Source organism: Leuresthes tenuis, unplaced genomic scaffold, assembly GCF_036924035.1.
Source record: "Leuresthes tenuis unplaced genomic scaffold, fLeuTen1.0.hap1 SCAF_2, whole genome shotgun sequence".
NCBI lineage: Eukaryota > Metazoa > Chordata > Actinopteri > Atheriniformes > Atherinopsidae > Leuresthes > Leuresthes tenuis.
Genome location: NW_027325356.1, coordinates 19,399,772 through 19,425,224, shown reverse-complemented (window position 1 = coordinate 19,425,224; position 25,453 = coordinate 19,399,772). Strand labels below are relative to the sequence as shown.

Sequence of the window (25,453 nt, the reverse complement as noted above, 5' to 3'; positions counted from 1 at the left end):
AATGCGTCATGTATTAACCTCCATGCATGCACAGGAAAAAAGTGAGACCACACGATAGAATAGAAAACAGATTTTACATTCAGTGCTCAGGTGTGAGTATGATCAGCAGGTGTGTTTCTATGCTCTTTTGTTTTTATAATGGTTGTAGGTCTTTCACATACTTAACAGGTTTCATCTTTTGGATTTAACGTCACCTGAGTGGATAAACCTCTGACTTTGTCTCTGGTTAATGTTTGATTTGGGAACTTTCAGCCATTTAGACTTTAGACTGTGGGAAGAAAAGTAAATCTAGGCTGTTTGCCAAATGCAAAAAATAGCTTGTCAATAATTTCTTCACAAAGTCGAATACATCTGTTTAATATTAGCTCAGTTCCAATCGTTGGTTGTTTTGTAGCCTTATCAATAAACTGAGTTATACAACTCTTCTTGTACTGATGTCATATAATCACTCATTTTCTAATTAACCCTCTCGATCCACACAGCCTCGTCTTAAGGACGGGAGATTTAATCCAGCTGGGATCTTCCAGGTTTGCTGAAATAACTAAGTAACCTAAAAAAGTCCATTAGCTGTGCTTCCTCCTGCGTTGTTTTGGCACGTCGTCTTTGCAGCGCACAAACACTTTATCCTGAGACACTTCAAGATGCTGCCCATCATTTTTCATGGCACAGAACGATGTCCTGGAGAAAGAAGGGAAAAAAAGCAAAACAATTTAGTTGACCTGGAGTTATTAAACAGTGTCCAGATCCTGTGTGTGAGGAAACAGTCCACTTGATGGCAGTAAAAGCCTTCAGGAGTGGCAGCAAAGCCATACTGCAGCCTGAACGTGTAATAGAAAAGCTGAACGTGAGGGTTTATTCAAATGATAAATGTGACCACTATCATCAACTCCTTTTAGGACATTTTTCTCATGAAGAATTAAGCTTCTCATACTTCAGCTGCTTGTGTGCACTCCTTGTAATAGAGTGTATTTACTCACATAGACGACTGTAAGAACAGGTTTCAGGCACTATTATTCATTTATCTTAAAGTATATCCTTTTTTTAAATTGATCATAATTTGAAGACAAAAAGCTCACAGAAGGAAACCTCTCACAAGGTTAGCTGGCAGGAGATGAGCTGTGAGAGAAGTCTTCTAGAAGGAAAACGATGGAGGGGTTTTTCACCAACTGGTGAAAGACTGTACTTGCAAATAATCAAACAGTTAAAGAAAAACTTCAAAGCATGTTAATCAAGTGAAAAACTGTTCTGTGGTCTGAAGAGTCAAAACTTAAATTACTCTTGAAAGAACCCACCCGGCTTCTTGTCAGTAGAAAGTTTAAAAGGCAGCATCAGTGATGGTATGAAAGTGCTTTACTGCACACGGCACAGATAACTTGCACATCTGAGAAAGGCATCATCAGTGTCGACTACATATACAGGTTTTGTAGCAAAATGTGTTGCCATCCAAATTACTTAAGAGAAAACCCTTGCATACTTCTCAAAGACGATGCCAAACCAGCTTTTGCACACGTTACACAGCACTGTAGTGAAAGAGTTTAATTAACCTGCCGGTAATCCAGACTGCCAACCACTGACAACATCTGGAGCGCTGTGAAACCATAATACACAAAGGAATTCAAACTTTTTAGCAGCTGAAATATTATATCAAGCAAAATGGGAATCAACAAATCAACTTTTCAAAAAGAAATAGGGTTATAGAAACAGCCTCTGATGACACAACAAAAAGCTGACAACCTCATTATTAAATTATAAAATGGTATAATGTAGAGGAGTCAAACCAGTTGAGGTAATTAACATTTTCAAGTCTAATTACTGGTTAAGTTTTTACCCATAAAATTATAAATGATACATGATAATTCCATATATATAATGCAATGCAATGGAGTGTTTTTTTTTAAACAACAAGCTGTACCTCTCCTGCGTCTCCCCTGCTTTGACTGTGACACTGCCCAAAGTCAGCCGAGGTTTTCTCCCCTCGCCACCCCAAGGAATGATGGTCTGCACCCGGTTCCACATGTTCTTCCACAGAGCCGGTCCCTCCCAGTGTAATTTGAGCAACATCAGGTCCCCCAAGTCTTTGTCCAGTGTGATCAGGAAGGTGACGGTTGTGTTACCTGAAATATTTTCATTGCTGGTGCAGAGGGAATGAGGGAAGAAACAAAAACAAGCGTCAGATATGTTGGGAAATAAGTCCTGACATTTGACTTTTTTTTTTTCTAATTAGAATTTTTTATTAGAAAGCTAAATCCTGCTGTTGTTATGATCCACAGCTAAAGCAGGACAGCAGATGAGATTCCCCTGCTTGTACTGGTTTGCCTCAGGCTCTCTGATCACAAAACATGAAAATAACACACTTGTCAGGGAATGGTGTCTAGTTTAAATAATTTATCCCATCTTCTCTATTTATAGTTTTCTTTCATGCAGCAGCTTGAGTTGGTTCCATGTGTGTCAGTTGCTCTCTTTAACTTGGATAAGCTGGATATTTGCATGTATCAAAGACTGGGTTTCAGACGCGATGCGATGTGAGCCCGATGGGGGGTGGGACAGTACTCACATCGTGATGGCGACGTCTCCACTCTCCTCTTTTGTTCCGGTGAGGGAGATGGTGAGAGAGGGCTCACTCTTTTCCATCTGATTGATGAACTGGATCCTGAACTGATAATGATACACTGCAAACAAAGAAGAGGGGATGATTACAGACAGAATACCTATCCAACACCTTCTTTAATTTCTGTTTATCTAAACTTTTGTCTGCCTGATATATGATTATATTCAGCGGTTTTGGGAAAACTTGAATCTCATTGAATTTTGATGAGCTCTGATAGACAAACAGCACATTACAACACACCATGTCACATGTTTTTTGTAAAATCACATCTTAATCGCCAATTCACATGCCCAATAACTTCTACCTAAAGTAAAGGTGCTTAAAGGACATTCAAATGGACTGTGACTTCTCATAAACTGCAACGTATGTGGTGTTTCCATCACAATCATCTCACCGCCTGCCAGTGGTAGAGAGAGGGAGTCTGAGTGTGGAAACCCCCAATTTTCTTAAGTAAATGGTCAAAAGCATCAACAGACAAGAACAAAAGTACTTATTATGCAGTCATGCCCTGTTCAGTAAAATCAACTACAATATACAACAATTATGACTAAATTCATTGAAACGTCGATTTCCACTTTTCTAAAGCAATCCTACAAAAGAAATTGGTGCTGCAGAATGGATGACTTGAGGGCAGTGTTTGCAGAACTGACCAACTCATCAGTGGTGAAGGAGACTCTTTTTCTTCTTAAAATACCAGTACCGAAGTTTAAAAAGTTGCAGTAAAAAGTCCTTCAAGCCTTGTTTATGTAAAGCAATACAAGTAACAAAAGCAAAAGGTACTTACAGTTTAAAAGTAAAATATTTGATTACACACCAAAATAGGCTTTTTTATCAAATCAAATCTTTATATGCTAAAGTACTATATAATAACTACTGATCCATTAACGTTCAAGCAGCATTTATATTTTGTAACTCTGAGATAGAACAGATTTGACTCTTTTTGTTTTTTCTCAGATGGCTGTATAACAAATCATGGACTCTGTGGTTGCAGCCAGTGGGAAACAGGTTCCCTTGAAATATACTTAAGTACAGTACTTGACTCATACAGATATAACTGATTTTGCTAAAAACTGGTTTCTTTCTCTGAAAAGAGAAGTAATCAAGCCACTGTTAAAAAAAACCTTCCTCTTTAGATAAAATCGTTGAAAAAGCTGTTGACTCTTGACCTTCAACAACAGTTTTAACATCTTGCAGCCATCCACTCAAACACAGACAAGTCATACTTTGCTGGATCTCTATATTTGATAGAGCTATATTTTTATAGTCATTCACAGCACATCTAACCATAGACTGTAAAACTGGGCGGGACTCTCTGCTTCAGCACTAAACTAGCTCAAATCCTATTTAAAAGACAGAGAACACCTTGAGAATACCTCCATATATACAAGACAAACTCCAAGAAAGCTGCAAGTCTTTTCCAACTTGTCCTTTTTTTAAAATCAAATCCTAAGACTTTCCTATTTGCAAACCAATTGAATCAATTGAATTAAACAGAAGGACATTTTGTTTTAAAGCATTATATGTTCTCTGTAAAGCACTTTGAATCACATTCCACTTTTGACTGTTGCTGTGTATAAATCTTAAGCCCATATGGTTAAAAGGACAGCTACATACGTTTGAAAGGCATCCGGGATCGTGTTTTCAGGTAGAGCCTCTTGCTTCTGCCTGTGCGAACCTTCTTGATATCATAGCCCAGCGTATTGCAGCGATTCTTCCGACAGTCCAGACAGACACCTTTGACAAAAGCGTTGTTGTCGCTGCACCTGTAAGCCATGCTCTGCTTGTCTTTATTCAGTAGAGAGTCAATGAACAGATGGACGGATCGCTCGTGAGCACATTTCACTGTTTGTTGAAAGCCTGTGGGAATACAGAAAAAATATGGTGGAAATTTAAACACTTTTTTAAACTGAGTTACTTAATCACAATGCCTGACCATTATATGTGTATTTAGTTCTTTATCACTAATCCTGTTTTCTATCAGCTTGTCTTTCTATCAGATCTCCTCATTATATGTGCCACTGCTCTTCTCTAAATGCCTTTTCTCTGAGTAGGCTCATGTAGCCTGGAGGCAAATCAGCTCACAGGGATGGACAGAGCACAGGATGCCACATGTTGCCAATTAACTCCTGAAGATGACAGATGCTTTAATGTGGTTATCACTGTCATATTATCCAAACATGTTTTCAATTGAGAGACACCACAATTCCCAGAGCTACTTCTGTGGGACAGAGGGGAATCAAATGCATCTGCATGAACACAGAAAGAGAAACTGTCAACTGTCAAGTGAAAGATGAACTGGAGCCCAAGATGTAGCTTTCAAACTGAGGGGGAAGACCAATTAGAGAAAAAAAAATGTTATGATAAAGCTCGCAAAGAGGCAAACCAGAAAGCCTTGAAGCAGCAGAACACACAGCTCTGATCTGAGTTGGGTTGTAGATGGTAGAATGAGATACCACTGTGTATGGAATCATTATTACACACATTTAATACACGAAAAAGTTGGTTTTGTTCAGGATTTGTTGGTGACAATTTGTCTCAGTAAATACATAATGTTATTTGTGTTTTATTACTTTATCTTTAATGTGGCACCTAAGAACCCTCTTATAACGTACGCAGTCTTCAAATATCACAGTCCTGCACCATAAAAAAAGGTAATTTATGGGACCACTGTTCCTCGTCTCCTGCTAACAGCTAAATAGTTTAAGCAGAACCTGTAAAAGTGTTATTAAACTGAACAGACAGGCATTTAAAAGTACTTGCTTTGTGGATAGCTGTTGACTGTAGATAGTGGCAGCTAACCCAGAATTCTTCAACACATGTTGAGGAACTGGTCGTGTGCTAAAGTCTGTCAAAATGCATACATATAGCATGGGTATATATATATATATATATATATATATATATATATACAGTATACAGGATATTTTCACTGTCCTCAGAGCATAAACCCTTGCAAAAATGTTTTTGTTGTATGACTTTTGCTTCTAAAAGAGCAGTTTGCTCGATAAAACACTTCCCCATGGAATATGTGATGAATTGGAGCCTTGAAAGGTAAGCTTGCGGCTGTTTATCTCTTGCTCTCCAGAGAATAGTACCAACACATGTGTGTTTTCATCCTAATTTTCTAAGGTGTTGCAGTGTGTCATCATACCGTGGAGCCCGTACTCGCTTATATGTTCATAAATATTTTGCAAGTCACATCCTGGCTGGAAGTCTCCTCCGTTGGGGTAAAAGTCATAATGTGCCACAGCTTGCTTGATGCCAACACTGAGGCCCAAACGCTCGTGGGTGAAGGTGTGGATGGCATCCACAAACTCTGCATCGTCAGGAGAAAGTCTGTCTGTGGGAGACATGCCTTCAAACAGCGGCCCTGCTGGATCGAGACCTGGGGAGATACAGTAATACAGTGATACAGGTTTAAAAAAATGGGCATATGTATATATATATTTACATATACATATATATATATATATATATATATGGATCCAGAGGAGACTGACAATCTGGGAGAGGTTTAACTCTCATCTTAACATCTTATCTTACAGATGAATAAATCCCAAACAGAAATCCATGCGTTGCCCTCAGAGTTTTTCTCAGTGGTAAAGCCCTCCCTGTCTTTACTTCTGAAAGACGCAGCCACTCTGGGATGCTCTTTTTAAACCCAGCATGCTACTGACCTTTTTCCAATTAACCTGATTAGTTTTGAGATGTTCCACCAGGTGTTATTTTAAGCTTTACAGAACATTTCTTGTCTTTTCTTGCTGACATCAAAATTCAAAAGGAGGAGAGAAACAGAAACTGTTTCGCTTTTCAATATCATCATTTGATGTGTTCACTTTTTATTGCTTTCAATTAAACTAAAGCTCTGGATGATGCAAGTCATTACTCTCTGTTTTAATCTCATGATTTACACAGCATCGCAACTTTTTATACATAGGGGTGAATGTTTATTTTGGCCACTGAAGTCAAAATGTGTTTCTGATGAACAGTTGTGGAAAAACTTACCAGTGATTCTTCCAATCTTCTCCGAGCCTTCCAGATGGCTTCCAGCAAATCCAGAGATGTGAGCGCCAAGGCTGTATCCAATCAGATGAGCTTTTCTAACTGGATACTGGTACTCTTCCTGTTAGAGATGGATTACATGTGAATAATTTTATAAATGTGGGGCATGCTAAGTTATATGACGAGTCTTGAAAAGGAAAGTTAGCTCCACTGAAAAGATTTTCTTCATTTCATGCATGAAAATTAGATGTTTCCCATTGGAAAATGTCTCACCTGAAGTGACTGCAGCAGGTAAGCTATGTCTTTCCCAACGGTGCGGGTGCTCTGTACTGCTATGGGATAGTGCTGATGAGCCAGGGACAGCCAGTCGGTAATCACCACATTTATATCTACAAGATTAGTCTTGAGAGTTGAGGCCAGCCTGAGCACCCAGCTTTCCATCATACCATCCACCTTGAAAAGAACAAAAAGAAATGCATTTCTGTTTGAAAAACCGATGTGTTGCTATGGACACCATATTTGGCTGATCCTGTTCAGTGAGATTTGTAGATTTAAAGAGTCTGCAAGAAAACAAGTACACAAAACGTAATTGTGTGTAAAAAACCTTGAATAAATAAATAACTTCGTCAGTGTCTGATTTTAGCAAATCTGATCATTTTTCATTGTGTTTCTGGCCTTTGAACACGTTTCCTTGTCCTGTAGTCGAGTCCCATGTTTTCTGTTCAGTGGCTGAAATCAGTGAAGTGTAAAAGAGAGCGGGAGTTGACCTTACCGACCACCCGTGAGTGATGATGATGAGGGGATTACTGCTGTTGAAGCCACAGGAGGTGAGAGTGTGCAGCTGCAGAGGGTCCAGTGTGCAGGTGTCCTCACCTCTCAATAACAGCCTGAACACTGAACTGCTGACATATGGCTCTCTCAGAATCAGGACACCTTTCTCCTCTGTGTCCATTACTCCTCAGAGATCAGAACAGCACAAGAGTTATCTGTTTGTTCTCCTTGATTTCTCTGCTTTTCAGAGCATTTACATGATATGTTTACTTTGAGGTAAATAATTACAAGGAATAGCCTACATGGAAAGTCTCTATATTTGTCCCCTTTAGACCAGGGGAACTGTTTTAATTAATACGCTGGTAGGATAATCCAAAGGTAAATGGAGAGAAGTCAAAACGATCTCTTCCTGTTTCTTTCACATTTGGATTGTAAATAGACTAAAACCCATTCATAAGTATTTTGATTTGTCTCCAGATTATAAAGAGGTCTTTGACAAACACACGATTCCTCCATCAAGTCTATTCTGATAAGTCTTGGCCAGAACTTTCACAAACTTTTTTAATATAAACTCCTCCGCTCCAGCCAAGTCTGCAACCACAAAGAATACGGAGCCTCGCCCAATAGAATCTGTCATTACATTTTCTAGTCTTCTAATAACAATAGCAGAATTCAAAGAGCCTTGGCAGCCAGTGTTACCATCACATTAGCTGTGGTTTCTGAAATAAACTCTATGGTAAAACCACAGATTGGGCAGTGGAAGTCGCAAAAATAGTCCTACAGCAAATATTAGTCTTCCATCTGTCTGCTTTTAAAGCAGCACATTGTTTTTGGCTGATCTCTTCACTATAACAGTGGTTTATCCACATCCAAGATTGAGACATATTTAAAAAAGAAACACAGTTCAAACATTTGCAGTTTACAAATATTTTGAAGAGATTTGCACATTTTGACATTCACAAAATCTGCATACAAAGCATAGTTTGTGTGTTATTTGCTGTGAGCGACTGTGAACCACTTTATGTATCTTATGTTAATCATCAAAACACAGAGACAACCAATTAAATATGACAAGTCATTGAGGTAAACAGATTACAGAAGGGAGAGGGAAGCTTATGTTGAGATGACGAGAAAATGCTGTGAAACCACTAGACTGGGATTTGAGAAAAAATATTTGGGAGAATATTGATAACAGATTGTCTCATTTCCTTTATTGTTGGCAAGGGTAAAAATTCCACTGAGAAGGGATGCCAAACATATTTTTCAAACTAGAAAACAGCATTCAGTGTCTCATATCTTTTCCGAGATTCTGAATGTTTGAGACCATATGAAAAGCAGCTATTTTTGACACATAGAAGTAACATAAAAAGTTTGAAATTGAACAAGATTTGACCAATTACTCCAACACAGGTCCAACACGGGTAACCAAAAGTGAAGAAATCATGACATGTCTTTAAAAAAAACAAAAAACACCGCTGACTTGATTAAATCTTTTCATATTGATCAGTCCTGACTGAACCCCTCAGCAGTGTGTTACAGCTGAACCGTGCAGCTCGGTTAAACTTTACAATCACATGCTGGGCAGGTGAGCTTTGTTCAAACCCACAGAGGTTGTTTTAAGTTCAAGTGGGCGATCAGATTCAAGATGAGGTGGATTGCATAGTTTCAGATTAGATACTTTCAGATAATGTGTGCAGAAGCCTGAACTGCATACGTTGGATATTTCTTGAAAGTCTTGACATAAATATTTTGCAGTGTTTAAGATGAGGAACAAGCTATGTTGTCATTTTAGATGACAATTCAAATAAACTTCTGACAGAACATCAAGTTTTAAAAACTAAAGGTGTCAGCTTTTACAATGCACTTTGTTGTCCTCTGCTTGGTGTCAGTTCATGTTCTAATGAGTCTAACACGAACGGACAGCAATGGGTAAAAGTGTATGAAAAGTGTACTTGACCATGATTAAATCAGTCTAAATATCGGAAAGGTCAGCCTGTCAGCTGTTCAACATTCTGTATTTATCTTCAGTTTGTAGGTTTTTCACTAATATAGGGAGTTAAACTAAGGCAACAAATGTATGTTGTCAGGACTTTTAGAGACCATTTGACATGTTACTTACCTGCTCTGCTTCCTTTGATTTTCTTCCCCTCACTGAGGTGATATGCTAAGAGCAAACACCACAAGATTTTGACAACAGACATGACACCACAAAGACACTGGTAATCCCTTTGAACCAGACTTCAGGCCTGCAGTGAGATGAATGCAGCAAGACTTTGGAGGCGAGATCCTTTTGGAGTAGAAGCTCTCTTAAAGAAGCTTCATTGCTGTCCTAATTTAAAATGAGGTCATTTTACTGTCCTGATCAGACAGAAAAGGTAAGACTGGAGAAATGGTGTATGGATCAGGGGGTTTCAGTCCTCACCTGATTGGCTGGGAGTCAGTGCAAGTAAATCGAACTTATTGTGAAAGAGCAGAGGTGTGGGTAGGGAGGAGATGTGGCAAAACATGCAGATAGTGGCTGAAGAGAAGACCCTGTATACTTCTTAAGTTTGCTTAAAAGAACAAGAAACACTTCTTTATTTCTACTACATGTTTCAGAATGACAATGTTCCTTCTTTGGACAAACACCCAGGGGAGTAAATCAAACATTAGATGCGGAATTTTCCCATATTACTGCAACTCATGTTTGAACAGATAAAGTCTAGCACTCTATGTACCTGGTGCACTCTGAAGATCATGTGGTTGGAATTGGCACATTACCCAGCACAGGTCAAAAAACTCCCAGAACATTAGATGGTTTCAATGTATCTCTAATCTCATGTTTTTTTTTTCTTAAAACCCAATAAAGCATCTAAATCATTCAGAATTTTATTCTTCATAAAGAAATTTGAATGTCTGCATAAATGTATTCTGTCATGATTTTTTAAAATATTAAATTATCAAAAAAATACATTTGAAACACATTTCAATAGTAAATGAAACCCCTTTCTTTTTAACAATAAATGTAGCTGAAATGCACCTTTACCTTTTCCCTGCACTGATTTCAACTATCAGTCTGACTGAGGTCAACGGTGTGCGTGACCTCAGTACACAAACAGGGTTAATGATCACATAATGGTCACGAAACCCTTGGTGTACACAGAATAAAGTCTGTTTTCTCATCTACTTAATATAAAGATATAAAGTTTAAAAAAAGTATATTTTCTTCCTTTTTTAAAAAACAAAATCCCGTCACACTAATGATAAATCACTTCTTTGCTGGGCTCAGACTATCTGCCTTAAGCAGTGATTTTCATCTAAATAGTGAGCATAATGATTTTAACATGTGCTGCATGGTTGAATAGTCACATCAGACTTCGTCATATTTTGTTGTCTTTGTATTTGCCAGTACAAACGTTAGAAATCCGCTCATGTGGGGTTGCAACTCATGGCAACAGAAGGGGATTTTGATTTAGGGGTTTCAATCTTCTTTAAAAAGAAAAAAGAAAATAAAAACCACACACACATGGAAATACTCTGATACAACTGAATATTCCATGAACAGTGAACAAACTCAAATTATTCTATGAGGGTTTGATCTAAATACAGACAATGACTGAACGTACTATCTTCCATTTAACTTTAAATCAATCAGAATTCATTTCATAGTGGGATTAGTACACTGTACTTTTCAGTATTAGACTGATTTAAGCTAAAAAGTGGGTAAATGGTCCTCACATGGCAGGAGCTGAATAACGCTGTGATTGTGAACTACAAACACGTTCTGTTAACCATTGATTCCAAGTTCCTAGTCTGCCAGTTTAGTGATGTCACATCTGTTGGTGAACAGTTTTGAATAGCTAAATAGACAACTCCATCTGCTTTTCAAAGTACTGTGTGTTTGTCTGGGTCCATTCGCTCTGTTTCAGCAGTTAACCTCTGTCTTTACAATAAAAAGGGGGCATCGCAAATCAGTTTGGGAATGATGAGGGTTTGAGGCTGACTTGACGGCAAAAATGCATAAACTGCAGGTTTAGGATGGAAAACTGAAGACATTCTGTCATATAAGCAAGAGGCTCTTGTACAGTAGCTTGTTGCGGTGCATAATGGTGTGGAATCAAAGCGAGGATGCTCTCTGGGGAAGAGGAACCACTGAACTGCAAAAATGTCTTATCCATTCTCCATGAAGTTACATAAGCTTTCTCACATGCCCTGTTCTAGATTTCTAATGTGTCTTTGCTTTTTCTGCCTGTATGATCGTCTGATGGTTGTACAGTTTATTTGAAGAATTAATGCCTGCACTCTGTTCATAACTCCATGTTTGAGTGTTTGGATATCTTTGGGAGAGCCTATTTTAGGTTTAGACCTTTACCCACTACCAGATATCCGCAAAGAGCTGTTGGCGACTTGTTTTTAAGGTTAAAGTATGGTTTAGGTCAATATTAGGAGACGAGCAGTGTATGGGTCCTCAAGGTAAGTGTTTACAGTTATCCAGTGAGAATAGATTAAACTAATTGATAGAGGTGTTATGGTGAGTTTTTTTTCTAATAAAATGAGAAATGGTGTTCAATTCTATTTTCTTACATTTCTTTTTGCAGCTGAAAAACATGTGGATTCATCCCTTCTAAGTTCTTTCTTATATTGTCACTCTAGATTTTTACGTATAGTGTGAAAATAAAGTCGTCATTCAAGTGGGAAAATTTTTTTTTAATTGTGCACACTTACAAGAAATACAGAGAATTTTCACAGTAAATCACTTGTTCACACATCACATATTTCTGTATTTCAAAATATTGTGCAACAACAATCGCTGATACTTTTTGAAATAATGGTAAACAATATCCAAATAATCAGATCATCAAATAAGAAAAAACATGCATTACTTAATGCTGAGATTGAAATTTAAAAGGAACAAAAACTGTTTAGACGTATCTTTGTAGGAAACTACAATTAAAAAGAACTGCCAAAACCAAAAGCCAGCAAGATTGTGAAGTATGTCCTGCCACTCAAGACAAAAGTAACAAAGTCAAAGTGTGGGGTAGGGAAAAAAAAGGGCTGATACAGTGCACACTACTATTATTCTAATCCAAACAGAGGCCACATGCAGCACAGGGTTTCCGACCGTCACGCTACACAATTAACTGATTTTGGTTAAAGCAGAACAACAAATGCTCAGTACAAAAAACTTTCTTTTTTTTTCAGTTTCACAAAAGTAAAACAAGCAACTCTTAATTTAAGTGATTGTCGTGTTGCTAAACAAGTGTCTCGTGCATCACATGACTACCCTGCTGGTGTAATATGGCGTTCAGTACACTTCAATTTGATCTCACAATAGAAACCCTCAGATGACAACGAATATCAACATTTACATCAGCACTAATCCACATGCTTCAATTTTCCTGTGACAGTCGTGCCGACAGTGTTTGATCTGTTCTTCCAGCTGAGTTAAAAGTTCATCCATTAATTTTGTATACCTGCTTAATCAAGTTCAGGGTTGCGTGGGCGGCTGGAGCCTATCCCAGCTGCCATTGGGCGAGAGGCAGGGTACAGCCTGGACAGGTCGCCAGTCCATCACAGGGCCACACAGAGACAAACAACCATCCACGCTCACACTCACTCCGAGGGACAATTTAGAGTCACAAATTAACCTAACATGCATGTTTTTGGACAATGGGAGGAAGCTGGCGTACATGAGGAGAATCTACTTTAACAAAAAAAAATTAAAATTTACTGAGTCCATACACCAAGCAATTACATTACAAAGGTTGGCTGGAAACAAAATCAACAGCCTTTCCCCAGAAAACTGACATATACTATATATGAATATATCCTGTGTAAAGTTTATTGCTCTCCAATACATAGGGCGTGTGCACTGACAGTTACCCAGTTTTAAGAAAATACCTTTGTGCATCACTAAAAACATGGACAACGTGTAAAAGTAAGCAATACCAGTGTAATCATTTAAGGCTGGAATGTCTATATATGATTAATAAGTTAACTATGACATTTCAAACAAAATAAAGCAACCAATCATATGTTTTTACATGCATGCAAACGATTAAGTGAAACAATATAAGGAAGTCCTTCCAAAAGACAAATCATTACATTGGCTAAAAACATAATAAATTACTACTTTTGTTCATTCAATTAACAGTTTCTTGACTGTGTCTTATTTGTAAGGTAGACTGTTGTAAAAATAAAAATGCTGCACGGCAACTTGGCAAACAATTCTAACAAGAGAAGATGATTTCAGTTAGGAAATGGAATATTGCAAAGAAAGCTCCATAGCTATAATGCAGCGAAGACTCTGCATTCAAGGTTCAAGTCCAAGAGCGCATTCCCTTTGAAGTTAAAAGAGAATGTATTTTTCAACACATTTAATACTTTATGACATGAAAGAGCCCCTGACTGATAAAACCTGAAAATCTTGAATACATCTGACTTTCTACAAAAGAGACTTTAAAGGCTTCACATATGGATGTATCTGTAAAAAAAATTAAATAGTTCAGTTAGGTACCAAACATGCTTTGTGCAAAACTGTAGAATTTGCAAAAATTGTAGAAATGCATCAAACTGCCTTTCAACACCAAATGTTTTTGCTTTGATTATATGCTCTGATACCCTTATTGTAGATTTTAACTCATAGCAATGATTTCATATTTGTCCTGGACGTTGGTGTTCTCCCGTCTGTCAGGCTCAGGTTGGTGCAAGTCAATGAAGAAAAAGTAAATCCCTGCTCCAACCGCTCCACCCACCATGGGTCCTGCCACAGGGATCCACCACCAACAGTCTCCAGCTCTGCAGAGAGGTCATGTAAGTCTAAATAACTATGACAAAAAACTGTTGGATATCATGCATCAGCAGTACTGATATTCGAACAGTATCCTACCCAATGATACATTACCTTTGCCACAGTGGGCAACTCCTGATCAGCACGACTTGTAAAAAGAGTTTGTGGCTCTGACAGAACAGTTCATAAGCACACAAATTTAATTTAAAATTCTTTTCTTTTTTCCTCTTCTTCGTGTTTTTAATACCAAATGAGCAGCTTGTGACTATTACAGTACTGATTGGCTGTTTCAGTCTGCTTTCAATGGGGATTTAAAGGGAGAGTTTAACATTTCTATTCACTAGAACCAGCACCTGATAATATTACCTCAGTACAAAGAATAGACTGGACAAAGACCCAACCTGGCTCTGTCGGTTTGATACAGAAAAAGTAGCGTAAGTTGTCTGTTTAAATAGAGGTGTAATGACTAAGACAAGCTGATCAAATCCTTTCCTATTGCCAGAAGTAATGTGTTTACTCTTGGTGCTGCCAGGGCATTGACCAACACAGTACTGGAGTTATATTCAGTAACTACTGCCTCCCAGGGGGACAAGCGAGCTACAACAACATGAAGAAATTAAACTTTATCCTTCAGGCTCTGTTGAATAACAGTTTTTGATAAGCACGTCCATGTAAAATACTGTACTAGCTTTGTTTATTAATACTGACTGCCTGAGAGTGAGCCATGAACTGTCTTGCTGACCTGTAAGATCGATTAACCATTTTCTTGTTGTTTCCACTCATGCAGCCCCTTGAGCAGCACCCCCATTGAAAATAAGTCTGTGTACCTGGATGCTTTTTTCCCATCAGTGCTGACTGGAGTCATAATAGGTAAATATCCACAACTACTGTAGTCATTTGACATTAGAGGGAAGACTGATTAAACAATATATAATTGCAACCAAAAGCCAGATGTTAGCATGTTTCTTGAGCATGGTGAAAAATGAATAATTCTGATTCTGCCAAATTTTAATTCTTTCAACGGATCCGGCACCCGTCTCTTTTTCTTAGTTTGATTTTCAAACTCTTGCACTGACATGTAAATTAAATGGTGAGTCAGTTGCGTTGGAGCTTTCAGAAGTTTAGTTATGACTTGGTAATTGATGTGAACACACAAGTCTAAAACTTCTGATGTGGCACAAATTCAGTTAAATGAAAGACACAACAGAGTTGAAATATGGGAAGAGTAGGATCCAGCCTGGTCTTACTCAAGTTGTACACGGTTATCCCAGATTACAGTAAAGTCCTAAGAAGCTCTATTTATTAGGTCATGTGTCCGGATTTTCACTCTGACTCCTATCAGAATGCTTGTTTACCAAACCAATGAGGGATTATTGCAAGTCATTGTGGCCACACAGGCAAGTGAACAAGTCGATGCACAAAAGTAAATCAACACTTGAACGGGTCGTATTTATCTTCTGTTGGCATACAAGAAGAGGACTGGAGGAGGGAGCCGTCTGGATTACTGACTTTAATCCACACCCACAGCTAAGATGATCAGGCCAGGAGTCTCTCACTAGGTCACATTGAAGTTGTGTGCATGTGCTGAAAAGAAATGTAATGTCCAGAAACACTCAGCCTTCCGTGAGGGTCTTTTAACATGGTGCTGTATTTGTTTTAATCAGATATGTAAAAGATTATGCCAGATTTTGCATTTATTTGATGATAAGATCCTGGTAGTACTAAGAGCTTACATATGCATTAAAGTAATCTTTTTAAATTTGTGAAGTCACGCTTTATGAGCCGTCTGGCTATAGTTGAAGCTGTGGTATGGACACAGACAGCATCAGAAACTCTGTATTTCACATACCAAGTCTTTAGATTTCCTCCAACCACTTCATACTGTGTTATTTTCAAGCTAAATCAAGAATGCTGCTTTTAAAAATCCTCAGTTGTATTGACAAGTCTTTTAACTCAGGCCTGTGCTTATGTGGCCTTTCTAAAGGCGCCATTATTATTCAAGCAGTGTTTTGTTCTTAGTTTGACAACCATAACAGCCATTCTCAATGCCTTTGAGCAATGACATGCACAGACGCTTCCAGGGGCAGGGGTTAAAAAGATTGGTCCAGTGGAGGGTCAAGGATGACGGGCACTGAGGGCAAAGGCGCAAACAGCACGTATTTACCAACGATCAAAACAGAGAGCCTGACAAGAACGACCAGAAGAATTTCTTCCAACCCTCCATGAAACACACTTCTTTGCTTCCGTTGAATTAAAGCCTAAATCAAGATGGTGGGAAGCAGAATCCAGATTTCTGTCCAGGTCATAAACCTGCAAACCATTATTTAGCCTTTAACAGATAACTGAGGCCCAATAAAAGTCTATTGAGATCACCTAAACTTGTTTCTATAATTTGGAAATTTTAGTAGCGTTTAAGGCTGCTGTTGAGAACTATTAGTTCTATATGTAGCACAATAGCTTTGCTTGCACTCTATTCAAAGTGTCAGTGAGAAGTTTGCAACCTTCAGACTGAAAAGTGCAATTTTATTACCTACAGTATCCCCGATTGACTGTCATACTACTGTTAGGTAAACCGTTTTATTTCTATCTTTTTTTTGGTGGTTGTATACCTCACTGAGGTTTACTTTGATATTCTGGGTGTTACGTTGTCAGATGGTGCTTGAGCTGTCGGCTGACTTTTCTTGCAAGCAACCAAAGACGGATCACATATTGCTCAACGCAGAATTTTAAGGTATTTGTCCCATCTGACAACAACCTTGGCTTTGAGAAAAAGTTCTTAATGAGTAGCCTTCGAGGTCAGGCCATACAGTTTGCTGAGTCACCGTTATCATTGTGTTGAGTAACTGATTATTTGAACAACTGCATCAACAGCATTAAGGACCAAAATTTAGTTATGGTTGTAAATTGTGAGATGTAGTTTTCTAGGCTGTTTTCTATCAGGCATGAAAGGAATTCCAATGCATGAATAGTCTAATGTGTTAGATGTAACCATGTAGATTTCGGGTAACTTTCTAAGCATGTATTTCATATATATGTAAACCTGACCATGTACATTATTTCTATCCTGACCATATGATTTCAACTCTTAACTCTAAAACCCTAGGATGAGAGTGAAAGAGGGAGAAATGGTGAGTGGGAGGGATGTAGAAAATCATTTGTTGAAAATGTTTAGTAGGAAGGCCCATGGAGTAGCACACATTTTCTTCTAGAAGCATTCGAGGTAAGATCCTCACTAGTCAGACATGGACAGGACATCATCGAGTAGGAATAGGTACAAAGTTGGGAGTCAGTGTGCTGACGAAGAACATCAAGGTGCTGATTAGTCAAAACTTAACCGGCATTTGTGTCAGGAACACAGTAACTAAAACATGGGAAATAAGAAATGTTTCAACTTGTATTTTGTAGCTGCAATATTTTGCATTGTGAGCAGACATAGCTATTTCACATTCTGTTTTAAGATCAGGCTTTGGGGAAAAACACTTTGAGAACTGAGGCTTTAAAGGATAAGTGCATGTTGCTAATGGATGGCTCCACATGGATGTCCATGTAACAGTGCATCCTCAGTCATGTACTGGTAGAGCATGTGAAATAAAGCGAATATAGCTCCATGACACTACTAATGGTGGAAACCCTTGAAAAGAGCCTTTAATCAAGCAAAGTCAATTTATTTCAACCTTAGACTGTATTCTGAAAGAGGTTACACATGAACACATTAATCATTAGATAAGAGGACTAATTGAGACATGTGATCATGAGCAAAATTAAGACAAAAAGAGAATTAGAACCAACTGTGATGTCAGGGGGAGAGACTGGGGAGTATATGATGGAACATACAAAGTGCTGAATATTTCATATTTATATGCACAGTAACTCTCCCTGTTCACTCAAAATGCGGGAAAGACTCACATTGTGTCTGAAAAATTTATTCAGATTGTGGCGAGAACTAAGATGGTACTAGATGTGCTGCTCTTCATGTGGGATGAGACAGAGCAACCACTTGGTTCAACATGGAATTCCTTATTATGCAGCCAATGTGTTTTGGCACTGGTGGCTGTAAAAGCTGCACCAGATGATGGACCTCAGGAAAACACAGATCATGTACATTTTTTGCTATTTTCTCATTAATCTTTGTGTTAATAATCCAAACACAGCTATGGATGTTTGACACTCAAACACAACTTCACAGGCATTAACTGGAGTCTTTTTGTTTCTAAATCAGTAAAATTACCTGAACACTTCCATGCCCCATCCAGCTACAGCCGTGAAGATCCGCGGGCCAAGGTCTCGTGCCGGGTTTATCGGATAGCCACAGTTCAGACCCATGGACACTCCTATGGCCATGATGATCAGGCCGATGCACAGGGGCTCCATGCCCTTTGGGGCGCCAATATTCTTCCTGTCCGTGATGGCCAGGATGCACAGAATCAGTGCACCAGTTGCAATTACCTTGAAAACAGACGCAACAGACAGGTTGCATCAGTTGCATTCCTGCTCGAGATATTTCTTTGCAGAGGTAAAACTTGAGGCAGAGGAAAGTTTTCAGTGTTGTTTGCATGTGTCTGTGTTTGCCTGTCTATCAGCAAAATAACCAAGCTGAATTTCACAAACTTAGGTGGAGCACAAGAATGTGAATGTGTGTAAGAATGTGAGATGTTTTGATATGGATCCAGTTCCTCTTCATTAAAATGGTAAAATTAACACTGGTCTGCAGAAGGAGGAGGATAAGCTTTTAAACTGCTCTTTCTGTTTGCTGTACCTGCTGTATTTGTTTGTGAGAGGATGTTTTTGAGTCCCCTGACCTGCTGCAGTGACCTCTGCCCTGTGTTTTCTTTAAGCTTATTAAGGGGCTTCCCCTTTCCCCTGGTTTCAGACTATGTAAAACTGCTTTACTGTCCTACCCAATATGCCTGTATATTGAAAAAGAAAAAGCAAGGAGACACAAAATAATGCAATTTTCCTATTTGAAATCTGTTTAATTTACTTAATTTTGACTAACTGAAAAATTCAAACAGACCATACTCTATTTACTTTACAGATTTCTAAAATAAACTGATCTTTTTTGGCCACCAGGATCTTATTTGAAACAGAGTCAACAAATAAACACAATGCTAGTTTTCATCTCTAACACAAATTCTATTGAATGTATATCATAATTGTGTTATTGTGTTAACCCCCCTCACAGCTTTCACATAATTGTTTTACATGTTCTTCTAATTTCATATGCATCCAGAACAGATGGTAGTTATTCTCAGCATCAAAGCAGAATTGTTCATACATCCGCAAAGAATGTATACGTGTACTCATTCCCACTTTAATGCCCATGACTGCACTAAATTCAGGCTAATGTGGATCATCGTATGCTCTAGTGACTTCCATTTACACAAACGTTCTTGTTGGACTATATTTGCTATCTCACTTGCATCCATAATTCAATGTAAAGAAGAGGCCAAAAATGTACACGATATTTTAAAATATGCTTAAGAATCAGTATTATCAGGCACTTTGTATGGTTTGTAAATATACATTTAAGGGTGTATTTGTCTTCATAGGTCAATTAAACAATTGGTCAACTATTTTAATACATTTTAATGATATATCTATTGCTCAGGTGTCGCCATGTTTTATTTATTCTTTTTTTTCACCTGCTTTTTTCCATTTTTCATTATGTGTTTCTGTAATGTTTGGATGTCGTAATGCAATGTTGTGACGCACTGAAATACAAATCTTACTCTCAAAAAGCAATGAAATATCTTCTCATCTGAGTGTGTAAGTGCAGCCCACTCAACACAAACCTCTATCCTCACTGTAAGCTTTGTCTTTGTTTTTCAGTCCTTTTAAAGGAGTTACATGTTTGCGAGTCAATCATCTTGAAATCGCAGAAATAAATAACAGGTTTTGAACCTCACCTGATCAACAAACCCATTGAGTACTGAGAGATGTTCTGCAGGATAAGATGCAAAAATGTTGGCCGTGGCATTTGCACCAGTGACTGCTAATTCTCCTTTAGTGTAGTCCATCAAAGCATCTGCAGAAAAATAAATGTAGTTAAAGAAACATTATGGGGAAATTATATATTTGTATCTCCTGTACTAGCAAATTAAATGAAATATAATATGGAGTGAAGTATTAGTTTCATAGTTCTATCAAATACCAGCTCATTCTCACAAGAAAACGTGTGATAAGTATGTTTGACCACAAGTCCAAAATGTATTAATATTGTAAAGAAAAAGTGATGTTTTTCATTGCCTATTGTGTTGTATAAGAATGTATAGAACCAACGTGACAAGTCAGCCCCTAATCCTGTATTTATTTTGCCAAATTTTAACCAACAATGACTGACAGTAAAGTTGATCAGCAGAAAGTCTTTGGGTTTGAGTTACCAAAGTTATGCAATACTATATTTGTTATAGTTTGATGTAATATAAAATGTAGGCATGCTACAGTTTGCAAAGGAAGATCTAGAGGTGTTTTTAACATTTTGTCTAATTTAACCATTTCCAAGGATCTTAGACGGTTTAAGAATATGCAAAAAAATAGGCTTAGTTTCAAAAGGCAAACACAGGGATGTGATGGTTTCGCATTCCCAAAAAGTATGTTTATTTGACCTTTTTTTAAATTGTAAACTGCTCTATTTTACGCTTCAGACTAACGTAGCTGTTTACACCCACCATAATACAACCCAAACACAGCACAGGATCCAGCGAAAGCCCCGAGGAATTGTGCCACCACATACACAGGGAACTTCTTTAGAGGCAGCTTCCCCAGAATCACCATGGCCAGAGAGACTGCAGGGTTCACATGGGCTCCTGGGACAGTTAAACAAAAGCATGAACAACATCAAGCGACATCAAGAGCACAATGAAAAGTTCAGAATTTCGATGTAAGAGTAAAACAACAAAAATATAAAATATAAAAATGTTTGTGCTTTTATGACTCAGACCACAAAGTTCCCAAAGGCCTGTCCAACAGTCCTACATCTCCGAACAGTCAGTTTCTAATTACTTCTGTCTAGAAAGGTTCACATGTGAGAAGCGAATTATTTGCATCTTTGTTTGAGATGTGACTTAAAAGGGATGAAATATTTGTGTCACAAAAAAATACCATTCCCTCTTCTCTATACGGTATAACAGACAATCAAAGTTTTCAAGTTCGAAATGGATGGTTGTAATAGCTTCACTTTTTTCACTCATACGGTGGAAATCTCCAAATCGTGTACTCAAACTTTAATATGTAAAATTTAATATGTAAAATTTAATATGTAAAATTTAATATGTAAAATTTAATATGTAAAATTTATCAAGTTCTCTTCCAATAATGATCAAATGATTGACTCTAACTAGAATGCAAAACATTTGTGATCGAGAGCCCTGAAAGATTATTTAGCATTTTAAGAGATTCTGTGGTCTTTTTTTTCCAGTGTGCCTTGTATTCATACAGTTTTCTGAATGCTTTCATATTATGGATACAGTGTTTGTGTGCCTTCAGATCTGTTTTCCTACGCTCTGCATTGTCCCAAAGAGGCGTTTTGGACACATTCCAGCCAATTGTTCCTGGGCTGCGATGGCAGTGTGGGGTCATTTGTTTAACACTTCGGGATCTTGGCTTTGACCTCGATGTGGTAACACCACTGGGGGTATCAGCCATGCGCCCATTGTTAATCTCCCCATTCTGTTCACAAACACTGACCACGACAACCAGCCAGACCTGCCTGTCTGAATTGCGTCTGACATAATCTGCCTGAATCTGCTTAAGGCACACGTAGACTGCAGGTCATTAGAGTGACCATGATGTGTCATACTTACGGTACACTGTCATCTAAAATCTGAGACTACAAAGTGAAAACAATTGTGTTTTCTTCTCCTTTGGGGCCGCTCTGCCAGGGAAGCCCAGAGAGCCAGGCTTGTCACACCTGACCCCCCTCATCTCCAGAGACCCATGCCCCTGTAAAGCTCATTAGTCCAATACCTATGATCATCTTCAGAGATGTCGTTGGACAGAAGCTTCCCACTGAGCTGTGGACCCCAGGGCTGAATGGCCCAGTCATGCAGCAAAAGCTCTCCATATATTAACCTCTCTGTCCTCTGGCTTTTCTACTACTCTTCTGAAGCTTTGCAACTCTTCTTATCAGGCATGTAGATCGAGTTAAGAAACAGAACAAATATCTTTAATAGCAAAATGATAAATCTTAACGTGAAGATTTTTAATGAAAATTGCTAAATCTCTTCAGTTTCTTCACACAGCCATGTTTGCAGAGCAGATTAACCAATCAGGTAGCAGTACTCAGTTTTAGAAGGGCTGGCCAACCACTGGACAGAATAAGGTTGCACCCTCCTCTTTCACACATGATTAAATATTCCTTTCATCTGTTATCATGCCATCAAATGCCACATTTCATCTTTTTTTCCTTCTCCATGGGAGTACAAAGGAGTAGCAGCTATATAACAACTCTGCACAAAGCCACCTTCACATGCTGACTACCTTCATTAATGATTAACAGGCACTCACCATTTTTATCTAAGAAAGTCCACGAGATACACAGTGGCATGTTACAACTTTTCAGCTCCTCGTAGCTCTGCACAGTGTAACAATGCAAGTCGATAGCAGAGGTGGGGAGCAGAGAGCAGAGACAGAGTGCACCTGACCTAAGACTGCATCTCCAACAAAGAAGCACTTTTGAGATGACTTTTGTCACCAGCTTGTGTTTGGCGAGCTGGAAGAAGATCCTGCAGACTGAAATGTTGCTAAACCAAAAAAAGACGATGAACATATCTTTACGTGAACCTGAAAGTGTGCAGGCGTTTTTTTTTTTCTTGTCTTGTCATACATATTTGACCTGATGTGCATTTTTTGTTTATTTTAGACTAAGAACCAAAGAACAGAGTAAACAAAAGATCTAATTAGAAAACAATTTGATGACAAATTGGCATTCGTGTCAACATGCTTGCAGGCAGAACTGAAACACTTTGTGGACTAATTAAGTGACAAAGAAATTAACCAGCAACAAATTCAATGATTAGATTATTTCAAAGAAAAATGCTAAAATATACATTTAGATGAACCTTCCCATTTTTTTTAGCATGCCTGTCATGTCGGTCTCTATTACTACAAACTCAACGTAAAACATTCTGGCTTTTCAAAGACCAAGCAAAGGAATGAAATTGTGAAAATAATGTATGAGATAACTGAGAATGAAAGAATTCTTTGTCTTGAGGCTTGCAAAAGTAGGATGAATGCCAGCTGCACATGTGTGCCACTTTTACCTGACACTCCCCCTGCCATGTAGACAGCCATCATGACTCCCAGAGTGAAACCAACGTGGATGGTCAGAGGCTCCCCGAGAGCCCCTTTACTCAGCACTGTCTGGGCCACTGAACCGCATCCAAAGAGCTGGGACACAGACAGGAACAAAAACACAAAGGGTGGAGGTAGAAAGGCTCATTGTTTTTAGTTATTCCAATTATACCCGCCATTAACACTAGCCTTCTTGTCCACAAACAGCCTCTGACTGCCACAGACAATTTGTCCAAGCTGGAGCTCAAAACAGTGATTAATCCCCCACTTGTTAAGTGAAAGGCACAACTAATTTGGGGGGGCGGTAGTGTTGAGACGAGAGCAGTCATCCAAAAATAAAAGAGTTGCTGTGGAACCTGCATCTTTTCTCTGAAGCGCCATCGAAGGCATCAAAGCAGACTCTTATAGGTGACAGGTGGAGCTCAGGGGCTGACAGGTGGAGGCGAGGACACTCCAGACTAGGAGCACATAATGACTGTAAAGCAGGCGACTCTTTCAGTGGATGACAGGAAAACACAGAGTAAGGGAAGCATACTATTCTGTACTATAAAGTGATCCAGTTATTCAATTTAATCCTTTGTTTATACTTTCATAAACTCAGTAAATGTTTCGCTTCAAATATCTGTAATTATTTCAAATATATATATATATTAACAGAGGACACATGGATTGTGGGGAATAGAAAGTAGTCCCACACTGGATCAGGCTCATCTTATTATAATCTCAACAGTCTGTCAGGAGTAAATAACAAGCGAGTACATAAGAGAGAAATATTCTTATTCTATTTGTTAATAGAGACATTTGAGAGACAGCAGTCACTTGATTTGACACCTTATGTACATACTGGTTCACAACTTTAAAGCGGATGTCTAAACTGGATGACAGGTGCAGAGGGAGGTACTCACTATCAGGACAAATATCCCCAGAAATTCAGCAAGGAACTCCTTAAAGATGTCCCGCCTCAGGCCAAATTTCTCCTTCATCTTCCTCCTGCTTTCATTTTCCATTTTTTTTCTTTTTTTTTTTACCCTGCGTCTCCTTGATGTCTTCTCCCGACCACAACAAACAGCTAACAGCTATGATGGAATCCGTGTGTAGCTGCCGGTGCAGGTTGTCGCCTCCCACTCGGTGCGCTCACACCGTGCTCCGCTCGGCAGGCTGACGGACGCGTTAAGCTCTCTGCGTCCGTTTCCCTGCATAACCACAAGGGGTCTACTTTTATTACAATAAGGTCTCCGCGTACCGCACCGCCATCCAGGCGTGCTAGTTGCTGAAAAAAAACATGAGCGATCGCGTTCACATTTCAGAGTTTTCACATGATGTAATAAAGTCCACAATAAACTCTTTAAATTAATATCTCTCGAACTGAAAAGCCAGTGATTAAAATCCATCTGTGTCAGGGTGAGAAACGCTGTGATCAGACAGGAAATCCAGGCATCACAGAGCGCTTTTTCTTTCCTCTATTACTAAATTTGCAAAGTGAAGTAGAGGTAATTGATGGCAGCCGAGTGATGAAAAGGGATTTCACTTGGCATGTAAACAATTAAAGCCACAAAGACAAATGAACAGATCATATGCCACAGAAAAGCAAGCTGGTGCATGTAAAAGGTGAAAGTCATTAAACGGTCCCAATTTCTTCTGTTAATGCTGAGATTAAGCACACAGTTTGAACTATTTGCACTCCACAGTGATATTTCCAAAATGATTAAAATACATAGAGCCTATTCATTTTCGTTAAAACATTTTAACGTCCTTTTGGAGGGATTTTATCTTTAACTTTTAAACAGACAGCGGTGCAAGCCTCCTTATTTGCTTCTCCTGTTAACACAGACTGTGCTACAGTGTTCATATTTTGCAATTAACAAGGGGTTTATATATAACCAGAGTGTGTGCAACAACCACGTTTAATCAATATGTCTTTATTTCATTTGAAATAACAAAAACTATACACGATAAAAAAAAGTTAAAAAAAATCTCAGCAAACTGGGAAATATACTTTACTGAAGACTTAG

The 25,453-nt window shown here is 38.5% G+C and overlaps 2 protein-coding genes across 3 annotated transcripts; both read right to left on the bottom strand.

The window, feature by feature from the left end:
* Positions 1–55: 55 nt before the first annotated feature.
* Positions 56–9,808, bottom strand: lipca (lipase, hepatic a). 2 transcript variants are annotated; one of them, XM_072380539.1, is made up of 9 exons: positions 9,501–9,808; positions 7,383–7,567; positions 6,884–7,063; positions 6,614–6,731; positions 5,760–5,993; positions 4,223–4,465; positions 2,555–2,669; positions 1,913–2,131; positions 56–678 (listed from the first exon to the last, which is right to left on the bottom strand). In XM_072380539.1, the coding sequence occupies exons 1-9, from the start codon at positions 9,580–9,582 to the stop codon at positions 564–566; spliced, it is 1,491 nt and encodes a 496-aa protein (XP_072236640.1). In that variant the 5' UTR covers positions 9,583–9,808; the 3' UTR covers positions 56–563. The 2 variants fall into 2 exon arrangements, with proteins under 2 accessions (XP_072236640.1, XP_072236642.1); XM_072380541.1 differs by having other exon boundaries at positions 7,383–7,564; positions 9,501–9,806.
* Positions 9,809–12,242: 2,434 nt separating this feature from the next.
* aqp9b (aquaporin 9b) lies at positions 12,243–24,510 on the bottom strand. Its single transcript, XM_072380536.1, has 6 exons — positions 24,347–24,510; positions 23,411–23,537; positions 20,819–20,956; positions 20,057–20,175; positions 18,379–18,596; positions 12,243–14,158 (listed from the first exon to the last, which is right to left on the bottom strand). The coding sequence occupies exons 1-6, from the start codon at positions 24,446–24,448 to the stop codon at positions 13,996–13,998; spliced, it is 867 nt and encodes a 288-aa protein (XP_072236637.1). The 5' UTR covers positions 24,449–24,510; the 3' UTR covers positions 12,243–13,995.
* Between the last annotated feature and the right edge of the window lie 943 nt (positions 24,511–25,453).